At 32.6% G+C, this 13489-nt stretch overlaps 1 protein-coding gene across 2 annotated transcripts in view; it reads left to right on the forward strand.

Moving 5' to 3' along the window:
- The window catches only part of AHCTF1 (AT-hook containing transcription factor 1), an 82224-nt gene that overhangs the window by 12490 nt on the left and 56245 nt on the right, over positions 1–13489 (forward strand). For both annotated transcript variants that reach the window (XM_074351713.1, XM_074351712.1), the window contains exons 2-5: positions 3038–3165; positions 4931–5184; positions 7517–7697; positions 11988–12195. In XM_074351713.1, coding sequence (XP_074207814.1) covers positions 3045–3165; positions 4931–5184; positions 7517–7697; positions 11988–12195 — 764 coding nt within the window. In that variant the 5' untranslated portion in view covers positions 3038–3044. The remainder of the gene's footprint in view (positions 1–3037; positions 3166–4930; positions 5185–7516; positions 7698–11987; positions 12196–13489) is intronic.

Consider the following 13489-nt stretch of genomic DNA (forward strand, 5'->3'; position numbering starts at 1 on the left):
TTCCAAGAAAGCAGCACAGTGCCCTGGAAGATGGCCCTCTGCTGAGGTCCAGTGGTCTGTAGTATGTAATTATAGACTTCAAGACCTGGAGTTTTCCTAGAGAAAGGTATTCCAATTCTCTGAATTTTTTAAACTCACCTTTTTCTATATTGTTTCATGACGTACACACAAATATACTTTCATTCATTTTCTAGACATTAGGGGAGGAATGGGCAGAAGTATGTGCGTGGGTAATGTGTGTAACTTTGCTCTACCAATGTGTAATTGCTTTGTTGGAAATGAGTAGCAGATTGTACAAATAATCTTAATAGTCCATACTTCCATTCTGATTTGAATACCCAAATATGCTTTTTATGATTATTAAACTTTTGTGGTTCTGTGTCTGGATTGTCTGTTTCATTGATCTATTTGTCCATTACTAGCCTACTGTTGTAATTATTATAGTTTTAATTATTATAATGTAATAGTATGTTTTTACTGTCTGATAAAGCAAATTTCTCTTTATTCTTTTGTTTGGTTAGTTTTAGTATATTGCTGCTAAGGAAACTTCTGGTGTATACATTCTTGTGTATGCCTCTTCCTGTGTATATTTTCAACACGGATATGTAAGAAAGTCTAAAATAAGTCAAATCTATCTTCATTTTCTCAGATAACAGAGGATTACAGATACTTCATTTAAATCCCATACTTTAACCATTATTATTGTTGCTGTTATGTAGTCCGTATTTTAGATTTTTCCATTTATTTAACATTACTTTGACACACACGATTCTTTTTGTTATCTCAGACATTGTGTCTGATCATTATTCTACCTGAAGCCTTCTACCCTGTAAGCCTTTAGAATTCCCTAAGCGGGGAGGGTCTATTTGTGCTAAACTGGTTTTTGTCTAAAAGTGTGTTTTATGTTTGTTTTTGGGGATAATTTCAATGATATGTAAATTATATGTTGGCAACTATTTTTTCTTAGAATTTTAAAGATATTCCAGACTTCTGACTACCACTGTTGTTGAAAAGTCATTTATTTTTATATATTTGACCTAGGATTCACTGGTCTTCCTGATTTCAGAGAACTAGTTTGTCTCTAGAAATCTGAGAAATATCTTAAAATATTGCCTCTTCCTTGCTATTAGTGTTATGGTTGGGGGCTTCTGAATAAATATATGTGAAATCTTCCCTCTATATTGTCTATAACTTTTAATTCTCATCTCTTTGTCTCTCTGTGCTACATATTAGAAAAGTTTTTGGGGTTCTCTTTCTCTTGCTTCCTTATTTTTTGAGTTTGTTTTCGTTGACTTCTAAATAGGTACAAAAGAATTATTTGTTGAGTGGGTACAAAAGAATATTTTTAAGTTATGGAAAATTACAATGCAAAGAACACCTACGTGTTGGCTACCAAGTTTTAGAGAAAGAACTTTACCATTACTTGGAGTCCTTTGTGTATTCCTCTCCATTCCAGTCCCCTTTCCCTCCTCTCATAGGTAACTACTGTTGTGGATTTTGTATTTATGGTATCCTTTATTTTATTCATAGTTTTGCTACATGTGTTTGTATTCTTAGGCAATATTTGATTTAGTTTTGCGGTCTTTTTAACTTTATGTAAATGAATTCTGCATGTATTTTCTCTACTTTGTTTAATATTATACTCTGATGTTTGTTCATACTGTGCATTGTAGCTGCTACATTCTCATTGCTCCACTGAGGTTTTTTTCTTCATTGAGTTCTAAATTTTACTTACTTCATTTTTCATTCCAGAGATTCTGTTATTTTTTTTTTCCAAACCTACTTGGCCACTTTTCATTATAATTTTTAAAGTGTATTCCTCATTAGCAAGCTAAAGCTTTAATTTCTCTAAACCTATTAAACAGCTGTTTTCTGTTCTCTGGTCATTTCAATATCTGAATGAAGTCTGATAGACTGATTTTGCTGGCTCTTGATCATGATATCCTTGTTTTGTTATTTTATTATAAGGTCATTTTCTTTGGAACTTCATCTTTGAAATCTCTTTGAGATTCCAGAGAATATCTGGTGTTTCTGTGGATTGCCTGGAGCCTTACCAACCTGAGAATAGTTTATAGTATTCTTCACCTGAATATTTTCTGATAACATAGCTTGAATTCTGGCCACTAATTTTTGTGAAGAGAAAATTTCTTTTTTTGTAGAAACTTATAACCGTGGTCAAAACAGCTTTATTGCTCACTGTTCTGCATAGAGGGTGGTTCTCTCATTCACCTTTACGCTGATGGTATAGCTCTATTGGAGTTTAATATAGTTGGGGGAGCCTCTTAGCTTGCATTGGTTCTGTTAGCTCTAAGCTTTATCTTCAGCCTCTGTGGACCTCAGAATGCTCAAAACAAAATCAGGCCACCAGGACTGGATTTAGTAGCTGAACCTTCAAGGCCCAGACCAGCTTACATGTCTTCCAAAATTCCTGTTTCTACTTTTGGCTTTGCCAACTCCATAATAATTCCAAATGATACTTACATTTCAGCCATCATTTTTTTGTGGTTTACAATGGGAGAGTCATTCAGGAAATCTAGTCTTCTATACATTGGAAATGAAAGATAATTAAAAAAATTTTTTCTATCCACTTAAAGATATGTCAGACTCAATTCCTGAGGTTACTGTGGGTTTGGACATTTTTCATGGACTTTGTCTCCTTTTACTGTAGCAGTGATTTTTCCAAAATATTATCAATTTTTCCTATTTTGTATGTGAAGTATTCTTCCAGAATAAAGCAGTAAGATTAATCACACTGAATCAGTCTTCAGAGAATCTAGGGAATCATTCATGTCCTTAGGACATCTGGCTTAATGAATCTTTACTCACCTAAGGCTGTTTGGGAAATATTTTCTTAGGAGAGAATACCTCATACCCAGAAGCACATAATATGTATTTTATAGTCAGATTTTAATTTTAGTTTACTTACTTTTATATGGTAGTTTTGTCTTTTTCTTTTTTCTTTCTTCTGGCTAGAGATAATCAAATATCTTATAGTACAAATGTACCATGATGATCTTACTTTGAAAAATATTTACAGTGGAAGTATGCGAGACCTCACAGCACAAGTGACTAGTGGTCTTCTGCAGTTCCCAGAAGTGACTATTCAAGCCCTTGGAGAAGACGAAATAACATTAGAATCTGTGCTTCGTGGAAAGTTTGCTGCAGGTAAAATAATGTTGCTGAAAGTTTACTAATTTGATTGATTTGTAAGGTAAACAATAACAAGCATATATCACAGTTTCTTTAACGTGGAAGAAAAAAAGTAGAGCCTGGTTAGATTGGTGTTACATAAATATATAACATCTATAACTATAAATGTGATAACTTCTACATGAACATATTTTCAGTGAATCTCTTGGGATGTTACAGTTCATTTTTCCATATTAAAAATACCATATATTTTATATCTTAGTATTGAATATCTACATTTAGAAAGTAGAAATAATACAGGGCTGTTTTTTCTTTATAATTAGGAAGTTTTATTGGTGGTAAGTTTAGATTAGATTCTATATATTCTTATGAGTAGAAAAATATGATTGTATGATGGGTGATACAATATATTCAGAAAGTCTTATCTCTTAATTCCATTAATCTGAATAAGATCTTAATACATGGTTTAGATTGTATAATACAGCAGGAAATTATACCAAATTATGGATTTCTGTCTAGTGAAAGATATTACAGAAGACTTTTCTGAAAATGAATTTCGCAGCCATCCTTCTTAGCAGGGAGACAGCAAAACATATATATCAGTCATTTAGCTATTTAAAGTGCTGTTCTCTTGAATATTAAAAGTACGTGTAGTACTACTTTATATGCTAGGCACTATAACAACTTTTCATTGAGGCAAGTATTAGACTTTTCTAATGTAGGTGAGAATCAAAAAGGTTAAGTAATTTGGTCCCAGTTACACAAAGCAGGTGGCAAAAATAAACTTTGAATCCATGCATTCTGGATCCCCACTGTGCCCTGCTCTTCCCTCAAACTAGATAGCCTCTTTCAGCTGTAACCTAGTATATACAGCTGTCTGTTTGGATGCATGAGACGTCACAAATTTAGTAGTAAAAGTTAACACCATTTGTCTAGCTGCTCAAGGGAAAATTCAGGGTCTAGTTGTTGATCCTTCTCTATTACCTCCTTATTCATCAGCAAGCAAATCCTTTAAGTTCTGCTCTGAGATGAATCTCCAGTCAATCCACTTCTCTATTCATGGCCACCAATGAAGCATAGGGTATCATCTCCCTACTTCTCTATTCCCACCTTATTGTCTATTCTCTGTTTAGCAGTTGGATTAACATTTAAAAACATAAATCAGATTGTTATTTTCCTGCTTAAAACTATTTGCTTTACACTTAATACAGAATAAAATCCAGACATGACTAGTAAGGGGCTAAGAAGTGTTTCTGGTATTTTCTATTATTATGCTAGTTATGTCTTGTCTTCTCAGATTTTGAACTATTCGGGGACAATCATGTGTTACATTTTTATAACTCCCATAACACCTAGTTTAACTCTTAAGGTATAATGTACAAATATGTGTTTGGGAGCGAGACAGACTCGGGGATCCACTTCTGCCTCTAGTATTCACAGCCACATGGGTTTTGGGCAAGTTATTTAACTGTATGAAAGTTTAGTTACCTTATCTCTGTATTGAGGTATAAAAAGGAACAAATGAGATAATGTGTTTACGCATATAGCATGGTACCTTTATTGAATGGTTACTTTATTATTATTGTAGTAGTAGTAGTTCAATTTATTTTACTAATTTTAGAACAACTCTGTTCTATAAATGCTTGTATTTCAATTTGGAGATAATATGTAAAGTTTTATATAATGAGATATATATTATACATGTAAAAGAGCTGACTGCTAGTTAGTTTTGTTGTGTATATGCAGTATTAAAATAGGCAACATTTTTTTTTTCTTCTAGGGAAAAATGGACTTGCTTACTTGGCTTGCGGTCCACAACTTGAGGTTGTAAACTCTCTAACAGGAGAGCGGTTGTCTGCATATCAATTCAGTGGAGTGAATGAGCAGCCTCCTATAGTCCTGGCTGTGAAAGAATTTTCTTGGCAGAAGAGAGCTGGATTGTTAATCGGATTAGAAGAAACAGAAGGGAGTGTTCTCTGTCTTTATGATCTTGGTTTATCAAGAGTGGTTAAAGCAGTTGTTCTTCCTGGAAGGGTAGGTACTGCTTAAGATATGTGAACTGTCTGCTTTCAAAACTGAACCCCTGCTGGTTACATGGGTATGTTCCCTTCGTGAAAAATTATACAATTATACATTTATAATTAGATTACTTTCATGGAAGTTTATTATTTTTCATTAAAAAGTTAAAAATTCAGAGGTTAAGAATGTATATTATTAAAGGAACATAGCATTTATGACTTATTCTTGGCTAGAAAATGACAAAGTAAAAATAGTGATGATAATGTAGTGTTCTAATCTTTTATATGAAAAGTGGCATCTGAATCTTGTTCTTATCGCAGTTATGTTTAATGAGGACACTGAAAGTGTATAAAAATATTATATTCATTGCTAGGGCATTTTTTTCCTCTTATGTCTGTGTGTGGTTTTTAAATTTTTAAATTTTTATTTATGTATTTGAGACTATAGCTTTGGAGCAATATGGAAAATATGTCTTTTACTGTATAAGATTTGAGTAATATATTTAAATAGTGGATTTATTTATAATCATTATTTATTAATTCTAATATGTATATACCTTCCATAGGCCAGGTATCTTACTCAGTAATAATTATCGAAATCCTTTGGATTCAGGTTGTTTCTTCAGGAAATTTATTACTGCTCTTTTTACATGATGAGAAAAGTATGTATTTACAGATACACATGTGCAGAGGCAAATAAAATCATGGAAGAGTAGAATTCTTTTTATACATGGTGTGAAAAAAAATGCACTTAAATACACACAAAAGTAAATTACATATATGTAATAAATATAGTTATAGAATAGAATTGTTAAAGTTAAAAGGGAGCTTAATGAAAAAATACTGTGTTTTTACAGTGAGGAAACTGACCCAGTGTGCTGATGTGGAGTCTGAAGTAGTTTATAGCCTGGTATCTTATATATACTTGTCAGTGGTGATGATTTTGAAGACAGACTTAATTTTGCAGTTTATTGAGTGCTTACTCAAGCTGTGTGCTAGATTTTGGAGATAAATAAATGAATTAAAGTTAGTCCATGCTGTCCAAAAAGCTTGTGGCCTAATAAAATTATAGAATAAATATAATAAATGCTTTGATAAATTTTAGTACTTGGAACATAGAAAACACCTGGGTAATGTCTACTCAGAAAGTTTGGACATTTCAAGTAAAGAGACCAGCATGTGAAAAATCAGTTTATGGAACATTTGGTAAACTAGGCTTATTTAGAATGGCTGGAAGGGAGAGGAAAGGGGAAGTGGGAGCCAGAAATGATGAAGACTGAGATTTCTTATTTTCTTTCTCAGATGTTCATCAGTATTATAGTAGAAATCACAAGATCCTTAATTATCATATCATACCTAATTAATTTTTGTGAATTAATAGGAAACAGAAGGAAAGCTAAGTATAGAGTAAAATATGGACTATTAGCTAAAGACATTTAAAATTTGACTTATGAGATGAGGGGGAAAATAGAACTACATAATGTTACTACAATATGATCTTAAAATAAATTTAGTCCTTGTTAAGTGTCAGTGATACAGTTACTGCTGAAGTTTTGTGTAAAGTCCATTATAATGTAGCCCTTTTAAAGAAAGGTTAGACCTCTTCAAGCTTTATGGCATAAAAGGGATTTTTAAAAAAATTGTAAATAGTAAATTTTTCTGGAATGATTTATTTTTAGTCTTATTTAGAGGAAAGGCTAAATACCTAAAGAGTAGCTGGTTAAGAGTTTTAAAATAAGAAAAATTTAGATTTGAGTTTTACACTTAATGACTGTGTGACTTGGATGACTAAGTTAAACTTTCTGAGCCACACAGTGTTTCATCTTTTAGATAGCTATTGAATTTTATTTTATTTTATTTTTTTTTTGAGGGGGGTAGGTAATGTTTATTTGTTTATTTTTTTAATGGAGGTACTAGAGATTGAACCCAGGGCTCCATGCACGCGAAGCATGCACTCTACTATTGAGCTATACCTTCCCCCCAGGGTGTTTTATCTTTAAACAGGTATAATTATATATAACCCAATATCAAAGAGTTATAGTGAACATTAAAATGAATCAGTTAGCACAATGCCTGTAATATAGTAAGCTCTCAATAAACATCGCTTGCTATTCCAACTGCATGATTTTTTATATACTGAAATAATGGTGTAATTCTTGTTATATCTGAAGATTTCATTATGTTATTCAGATTCACAAACATCAAATGTGGATTTATGATTCTATCTTGGAAAATGTTAACAACTATTGTAACTAATAATCTGTTTTAACTGTAAAATTGGCTTGTTATGTTTTTAATTGTATTTTCTCACTTTGTATAAGAAAAGCAAGTAACTTTCCGCTTTATAGGTAACAGCTATTGAACCTATAATCAATCATGGAGGAGCCAGTGCAAGCACTCAGCATTTACACCCAAGTCTGCGATGGCTTTTTGGTGTAGCAGCTGTGGTAACTGATGTTGGACAGATCCTTCTTATTGACCTGTGTTTGGATGACTTGTCATGCAGTCAGAATGAAGTAGAGGCATCAGGTAATAAGTCATTCTTTGCTTGAAACCAGAAATTGAGCACTGGAATATTCTTATGCAATAGATTTTTTTTCTTACTTTAAAATATTTAAAATAGACAAACTTTTATATAGAAACTACTTTATGTATTTTTTTAAATTGTTAGAATCTGTTTTTTTGCATGAGTTATTCTGTTGATTGATGAGTGTTTATAGACTAAAGTCGGTCTTTTAAAAAATCATGTATTTATTTATTTTTTATTATTATTATTATTTTTATCCTTTCCCACTCCCTTTACCCACTGTTAACCATAAATTTGTTCTCCGTGTCTGTGAGTCTATATTTGTGTTTTGTAGATAAGTTCATTTGTGGCTTATTTTTCAGATTCCACATGTAGGTGATACCATATGGTACTTTTCTGGCTTACTTCACTTAGAATGATGATCTCCATGTCCATCCATGTTGTTGCAAATGGCTTTATTTTATTTTTATGGCTGAGTAGTATTCCATTGTGTATATATACCACATCTTCTTTATTCAGTCATCTGTCAGTGGACATTTAGGTTGTTCCCGTGTCTTGGCTATTGTGAATAGTGCTGCTGTGAACATTGGGGAGCATGTATCTTTTTGAATTGTATTTTTCTCCAGATACATGCCCAGGAGTGGGATTGCTGGATCATGTGGTAAGTCTGTTTTAGTTTTTTAAGGAACTTCTGCCTTGTCCTCCATAGTGGCTGCACCAAATTTGCATTCCCATCAACAGCATAAGAGGGTTCCTTTTTCTCCACACTCCAGCTTTTATTGTTTGTGGACTTTAACGATGGCCATTCTGACTGGTATGAGGTGATATCTCGTAGTTCTGATTTGCATTTCTGTAACAGTTAGTGATGCTGAACATCTTTTCATGTGCTTGTTGGCCATCTGTATGTCATCTTTGGAGAGACATCTATATAGATCTTCTGCCCATTTTTTGATATTAAGGTGTATGAGCTGTTTGTGTATTTTGGAAATTAGTCCCTTGTCGGTTGCACCATTTGCAAATAGTTTTCTCCCATTCCGTAGGTACTCTTTTAGTTTTGTTGATGGTATCCTTAGCCATGCAAAAGCTTTTAAGTTTAGTTAGATCCTATTTGCTTATTTTTCCTTTTATTTCCATTACTCCAGGAGCTGGTTCAAAAAATATTGCTGCAGTTTATGTCCAAGAATGTTCTGCCTATGTTTTCCTCTAGGAGTTTTACAGTATCGGTCTTACATTTAAGTTTTTAATCCATTTTGAGTTTATTTTTGTATATAGTGTTAAAGAATGTTCTAATTTCAATCTTTTATAGGTAGCTGTCCAATTTTCCCAGCACCACTTACTGAAGAGACTGTCTGTTCCCCATTGTATATTCTTGCCTCTTTTGTTATAGATAAATTAATTGTAAGTGTAGTGGTTTATTTCTGGACTTCCTGTCCTCTTCCATTGATCTATGTGTCTGTTTCTGTGACAGTAATATAGTGTTTTGATTACTGTAGCTTTATAGCATAGTCTGAAGTCAGGGAGCTTGATTCCTCCCGCTCCATTCTTCTTTTTCAAGATTGTTTGAGTATTTGAGGTCTTCTGTGTTTCCATACAAATTTTAACATTTTTGTTCCAGCTCTGTGAAAAATGTCATTGGTAATTTGATAGAGATTGTATTGAATCTGTATGTTTATTGTCTTGGGTAGTATGGCCATTTTAACAATATTGATTCTCCCAATCCAAGAACATGGTATATATTTCCATTTGTTTATGTCATCTTCAGTTTCTTTCATCAGTGTCTTATAGTTTATGGAGTACAGGTCTTTTGCCTCCTTGGGTAGGCTTATTCCTAGGTATTTAGTTCTTTTTGGTGCAATGGTAAATGGTATTGTTTCCTTAATTTCTTTTTCTGCTATTTTATTGTTAGTGTATAGAAATGCAACTGATTTCTGTATATTAGTTTTATTTCCTGCAACTTTACCTAATTCATTGATGAGTTCTGGTAGTTTTCTGGTCTCTTCTTTAAGGTTTTTTATATATGGTATCATGTCATCCTCTTTGCCAATTTGGATTCCCTTTATTTCGTTTTCTTCTCTGATTGCAATGGCTAGGACTTCCAAAACTATGTTGAATAAAAGCGTTAAGAGTGGGCATCATGTCTTGTTCCTGATCTTAGAGGAAATAATTTCAGCTTTTCCCCATTAAGTATGATGTTAGCTGTGGGTTTGTCATATATGGCCTTTATTATGTTGAGGTATGTTCCGTCTGTGCCCACTTTCTGGAGAGTTTTCGTCATAAATGGATGTTGAATTTTATCAAAAGCTTGTTCTGCATCTATTGAGATGATCATATGGTTTTTATTCTTCAATTTGTTAATGTGGTGTATCACATTGATTGATTTGCAGGTATTGAAAAATCCTTGCATACCTGGGATTAAATCCCTCTTGGTCATGGTGTATGATCCTTTTAATGCATTGTTGGAGTTGATTTGCTAGTATTTTGTTGAGGATTTTTGTATCTGTATTCATAAGTGATTTTGGCCTGTAATTTTCTTTTTTTGTGATATCTCTGTCTGGTTTTGATATCAGGGTGATGATGGCCTCATAGAATGAATCTGGAAGTGTTCCTTCCTCTGCAGTTTTTTGGAATAGTTTCAGAAGGACAGGGTTAACTCTTCTCTGGTAGAATTCACCTGTGAAGCCATCTGGTTCTGGACTTCTGTTTTTTGGGGAGTTTTGAAATTACTGATTGAAGTTCCATACTAATAATTGTTCTATTCATATTGTCTATTTAGACTAAGGTAGGTCTTGAAAGAGAGAGGGATATATTTCCAGATATACACTTGAAGAGTATGTAATTAAGTAAATGCCAGAAGAAAGGCTTTATGGTATAAAATCTTGATCCTTATCAGACAGTATAAAATTATCCAACTGTATAGTATCTAACAGAGTGTTTTTGGCATACTGTTATGTTCCTACAGTAAACCCAAGATGGAAATAAAGTAATTTAATAGGAAATAACAGTAATTAGAAAAAAAGTCTTTCTTCATAAAATAACATCCTGAAATAGAATTAATGCAACTTAAAAAGTAAAGAGAGACAATTTCCCCCTTTAATACTGATGGTTATATTTTATAAACCTACTGTTTATCAAGTGCTTTCAGTTTTTTTCTTTTCTTTTCTTTTCTTTTTTCTTTCTTTCTTTCTTTCTTTCTTTCTTTCTTTCTTTCTTTCTTTCTTTCTTTCTTTCTTTCTTTCCTTCCTTCCTTCCTTCCTTCCTTCCTTCCTTCCTTCCTTCCTTCCTTCCTTCCTTCCTTCTTATGAGACTCTAACTTGGTTTATGTAGGGAGGAGAGCTAAACTAAAAACTTTTTTAAAAATATGTATATTATAAAGTTTCAGAAAAGGACTGTTTGACCTTGAGGACCACCTGGATTTTGAAAGCAGTTCTGTAGTATTAGTGCAGATCTGTTCATTTATAAGTCAGCTGAGAAATGGATACAAGCAATCAGTATTTTGTCCCAATTTATAGTGGGTGTAACTAATAAACTGTTGGTAAGTAATAAAACTGATTGAAACCGCAGGTGGTAAAAGTTATGTTTGACCAGAAATTGGATGAAAAACCAAATGACAAAATATAACCTGAAAAATTTTGATTTGGCAGAAATAATGGTCACATATGCACTTAAAGAGAAAAAAATCCATATATAAACTATACGTTTAAATTTGATATGTATAAAGATCTGATTCATTAACAAAATCCTGGATAAAGTTTAGATGAAAAGAATTGATTAGCAAAAATAGTAGGAGCTAAAAATGAATTTGTAGAAAATTAGAAATGATTGAACTACTTTTTATAGAAAATTGATAGAGGAATTAAATAGTCTTGATGGAGTTTTGTTTCAGAGTGTTTTGTAGATGGTATTTTAGGTGTAAGGCTAATTAAAATACTTGCATTCGTAATTAAAACTCTTCAAATCAAAGTAGTAGAGCTGAAACATCTTTTCTTTCAGAAGTCAAGAGTCAGTAGTTGAATTCAGCACAAGAATAATTTTATAATGAAACTGGATTTTGATCAAAGATCAGAACCATTTCTCAATTATGAGAATTATGAAGCCGTTGAATTTTATAGCATACAAAAGGTGGCTGTTGTATAGTTCAGCATGTTTTGTTAGCACTAATCTTATTTTAATTGACCCTATTAGCTTTTTGTTTTCCTAGCAGCTTTCAATTGCAGCTTGAAGAATGGGTGACAATTGCTTTTGTGCTGTTTATAGTTTGTTAATCTCACTTGTCTTATTTATTTATTTTTTAGATCTTGAAGTTATAACTGGTATCCCTGCTGAAGTACCACACATCAGAGAAAATGTGATGCGAGAAGGACGCCATCTGTGTTTTCAGTTAGTAAGCCCATCAGGAACAGCCATTTCAACTCTTAGTTACATAAACAGGACAAATCAGCTTGCTGTGGGTTTTTCTGATGGCTATCTAGCACTTTGGAATATGAAAAGCATGAAAAGAGAGTAAGTATACCTTTCTTCCCTTTGATTATTGGTAATTTCTTTCTGAATATAATTTGTGTTCAATTACTATCTTTTTTTTAACATTTTTAATTGAGTTATAGTCATTTTACAATGTTGCGTCAAATTAATATTTTAAAATTAGCATAATGAGGAAAAGGTTGGATAGATTCATGATTGAATGACTGCATAATTTTCCATTGTGTTAAATCATAATGTGGTATAATAAAGAAATGACTTAACACATGAATTTAGGTAGATTCAGTGTATTGAAAAGGCATTTCAATTATTGTGGTGTTCCATGTGCTAGTAAAGATAAACTACATACTTGTATAGTATGAATTCTTTCAGAAGTACTTTTATACATAACCATGTGTGTAAAGTATTAGTTTAATAGTAATCGTTCTTAGTTGACAGAAAAAGAGGCTTTTTAAAAAGTTATAAATTAATGTGTTTAAAATTTTTTGTGCTGTCAAAAACTTCCTCCAAATAAAATTGTGTGATACTTTTAAAATAATTTTTTATGTTAAAATTGCTGAGGAACTAACCGTTTATTGAAGGAGGAAGCGATGGGCATTAGAGGTTTTAAATCTAATCTCTATTAAGAGTTAAGTAGATACCTATTTGTTTCTTAAGTTGTCAATTTAATATTTATTTTTTCCCCCGAGCAATTGGAATATATTCTTGAGTAATTTGTCATGCAAATGAGTCAACAAACTAGTCACCGTTCCAGACATTCTGCTCAATTTGTCTTGCCAACAAATTGGTACCTACTTGGCTTTGCTTGATAGTGAATGTTTGCCAAGTTGAAGTGAAGGAAAGAGAGAGATGAAAAATAGGATTCTCATCTATATCAGACCTATTTCTTACTTTTGGGTCCTTTGATAGTATTAGAGTATTAGTAGCCCTGTAGGTAAACAGTGACCATCCTTGCACTTCCTTGATGTCAGATTTTTCTGCAAAGTGCCAGTGATGAAGTGGCAAGTGCCTAGTAACTCCCTGTGGAAAGTCCACCTCAACTCTCTTTGCTGATATCCTTTTATTAGCTGTTGTCTTTGAATTGCTCCCAAAGAAGAACCTGTCTTCTACAGCATTTTCTTTAACTATCATTTCTTCACTAATTTTGAGAACTCTTCAGATTCTAACTCATTTTGTTGTAGTAATGGGGAAACTGACTCTAAACCCAAGCAGCTGAAATATGGGGTGTTGTGGCAGTATTTCATCTTTTTTAGAGTGCTTGTTATTGGCAAGCAGTGCATACACTTACATGACTGGAAGGATTATTTCACACATAAGT

This window comes from Camelus bactrianus, chromosome 23 (genome assembly GCF_048773025.1).
Source record: "Camelus bactrianus isolate YW-2024 breed Bactrian camel chromosome 23, ASM4877302v1, whole genome shotgun sequence".
Lineage (NCBI taxonomy): Eukaryota > Metazoa > Chordata > Mammalia > Artiodactyla > Camelidae > Camelus > Camelus bactrianus.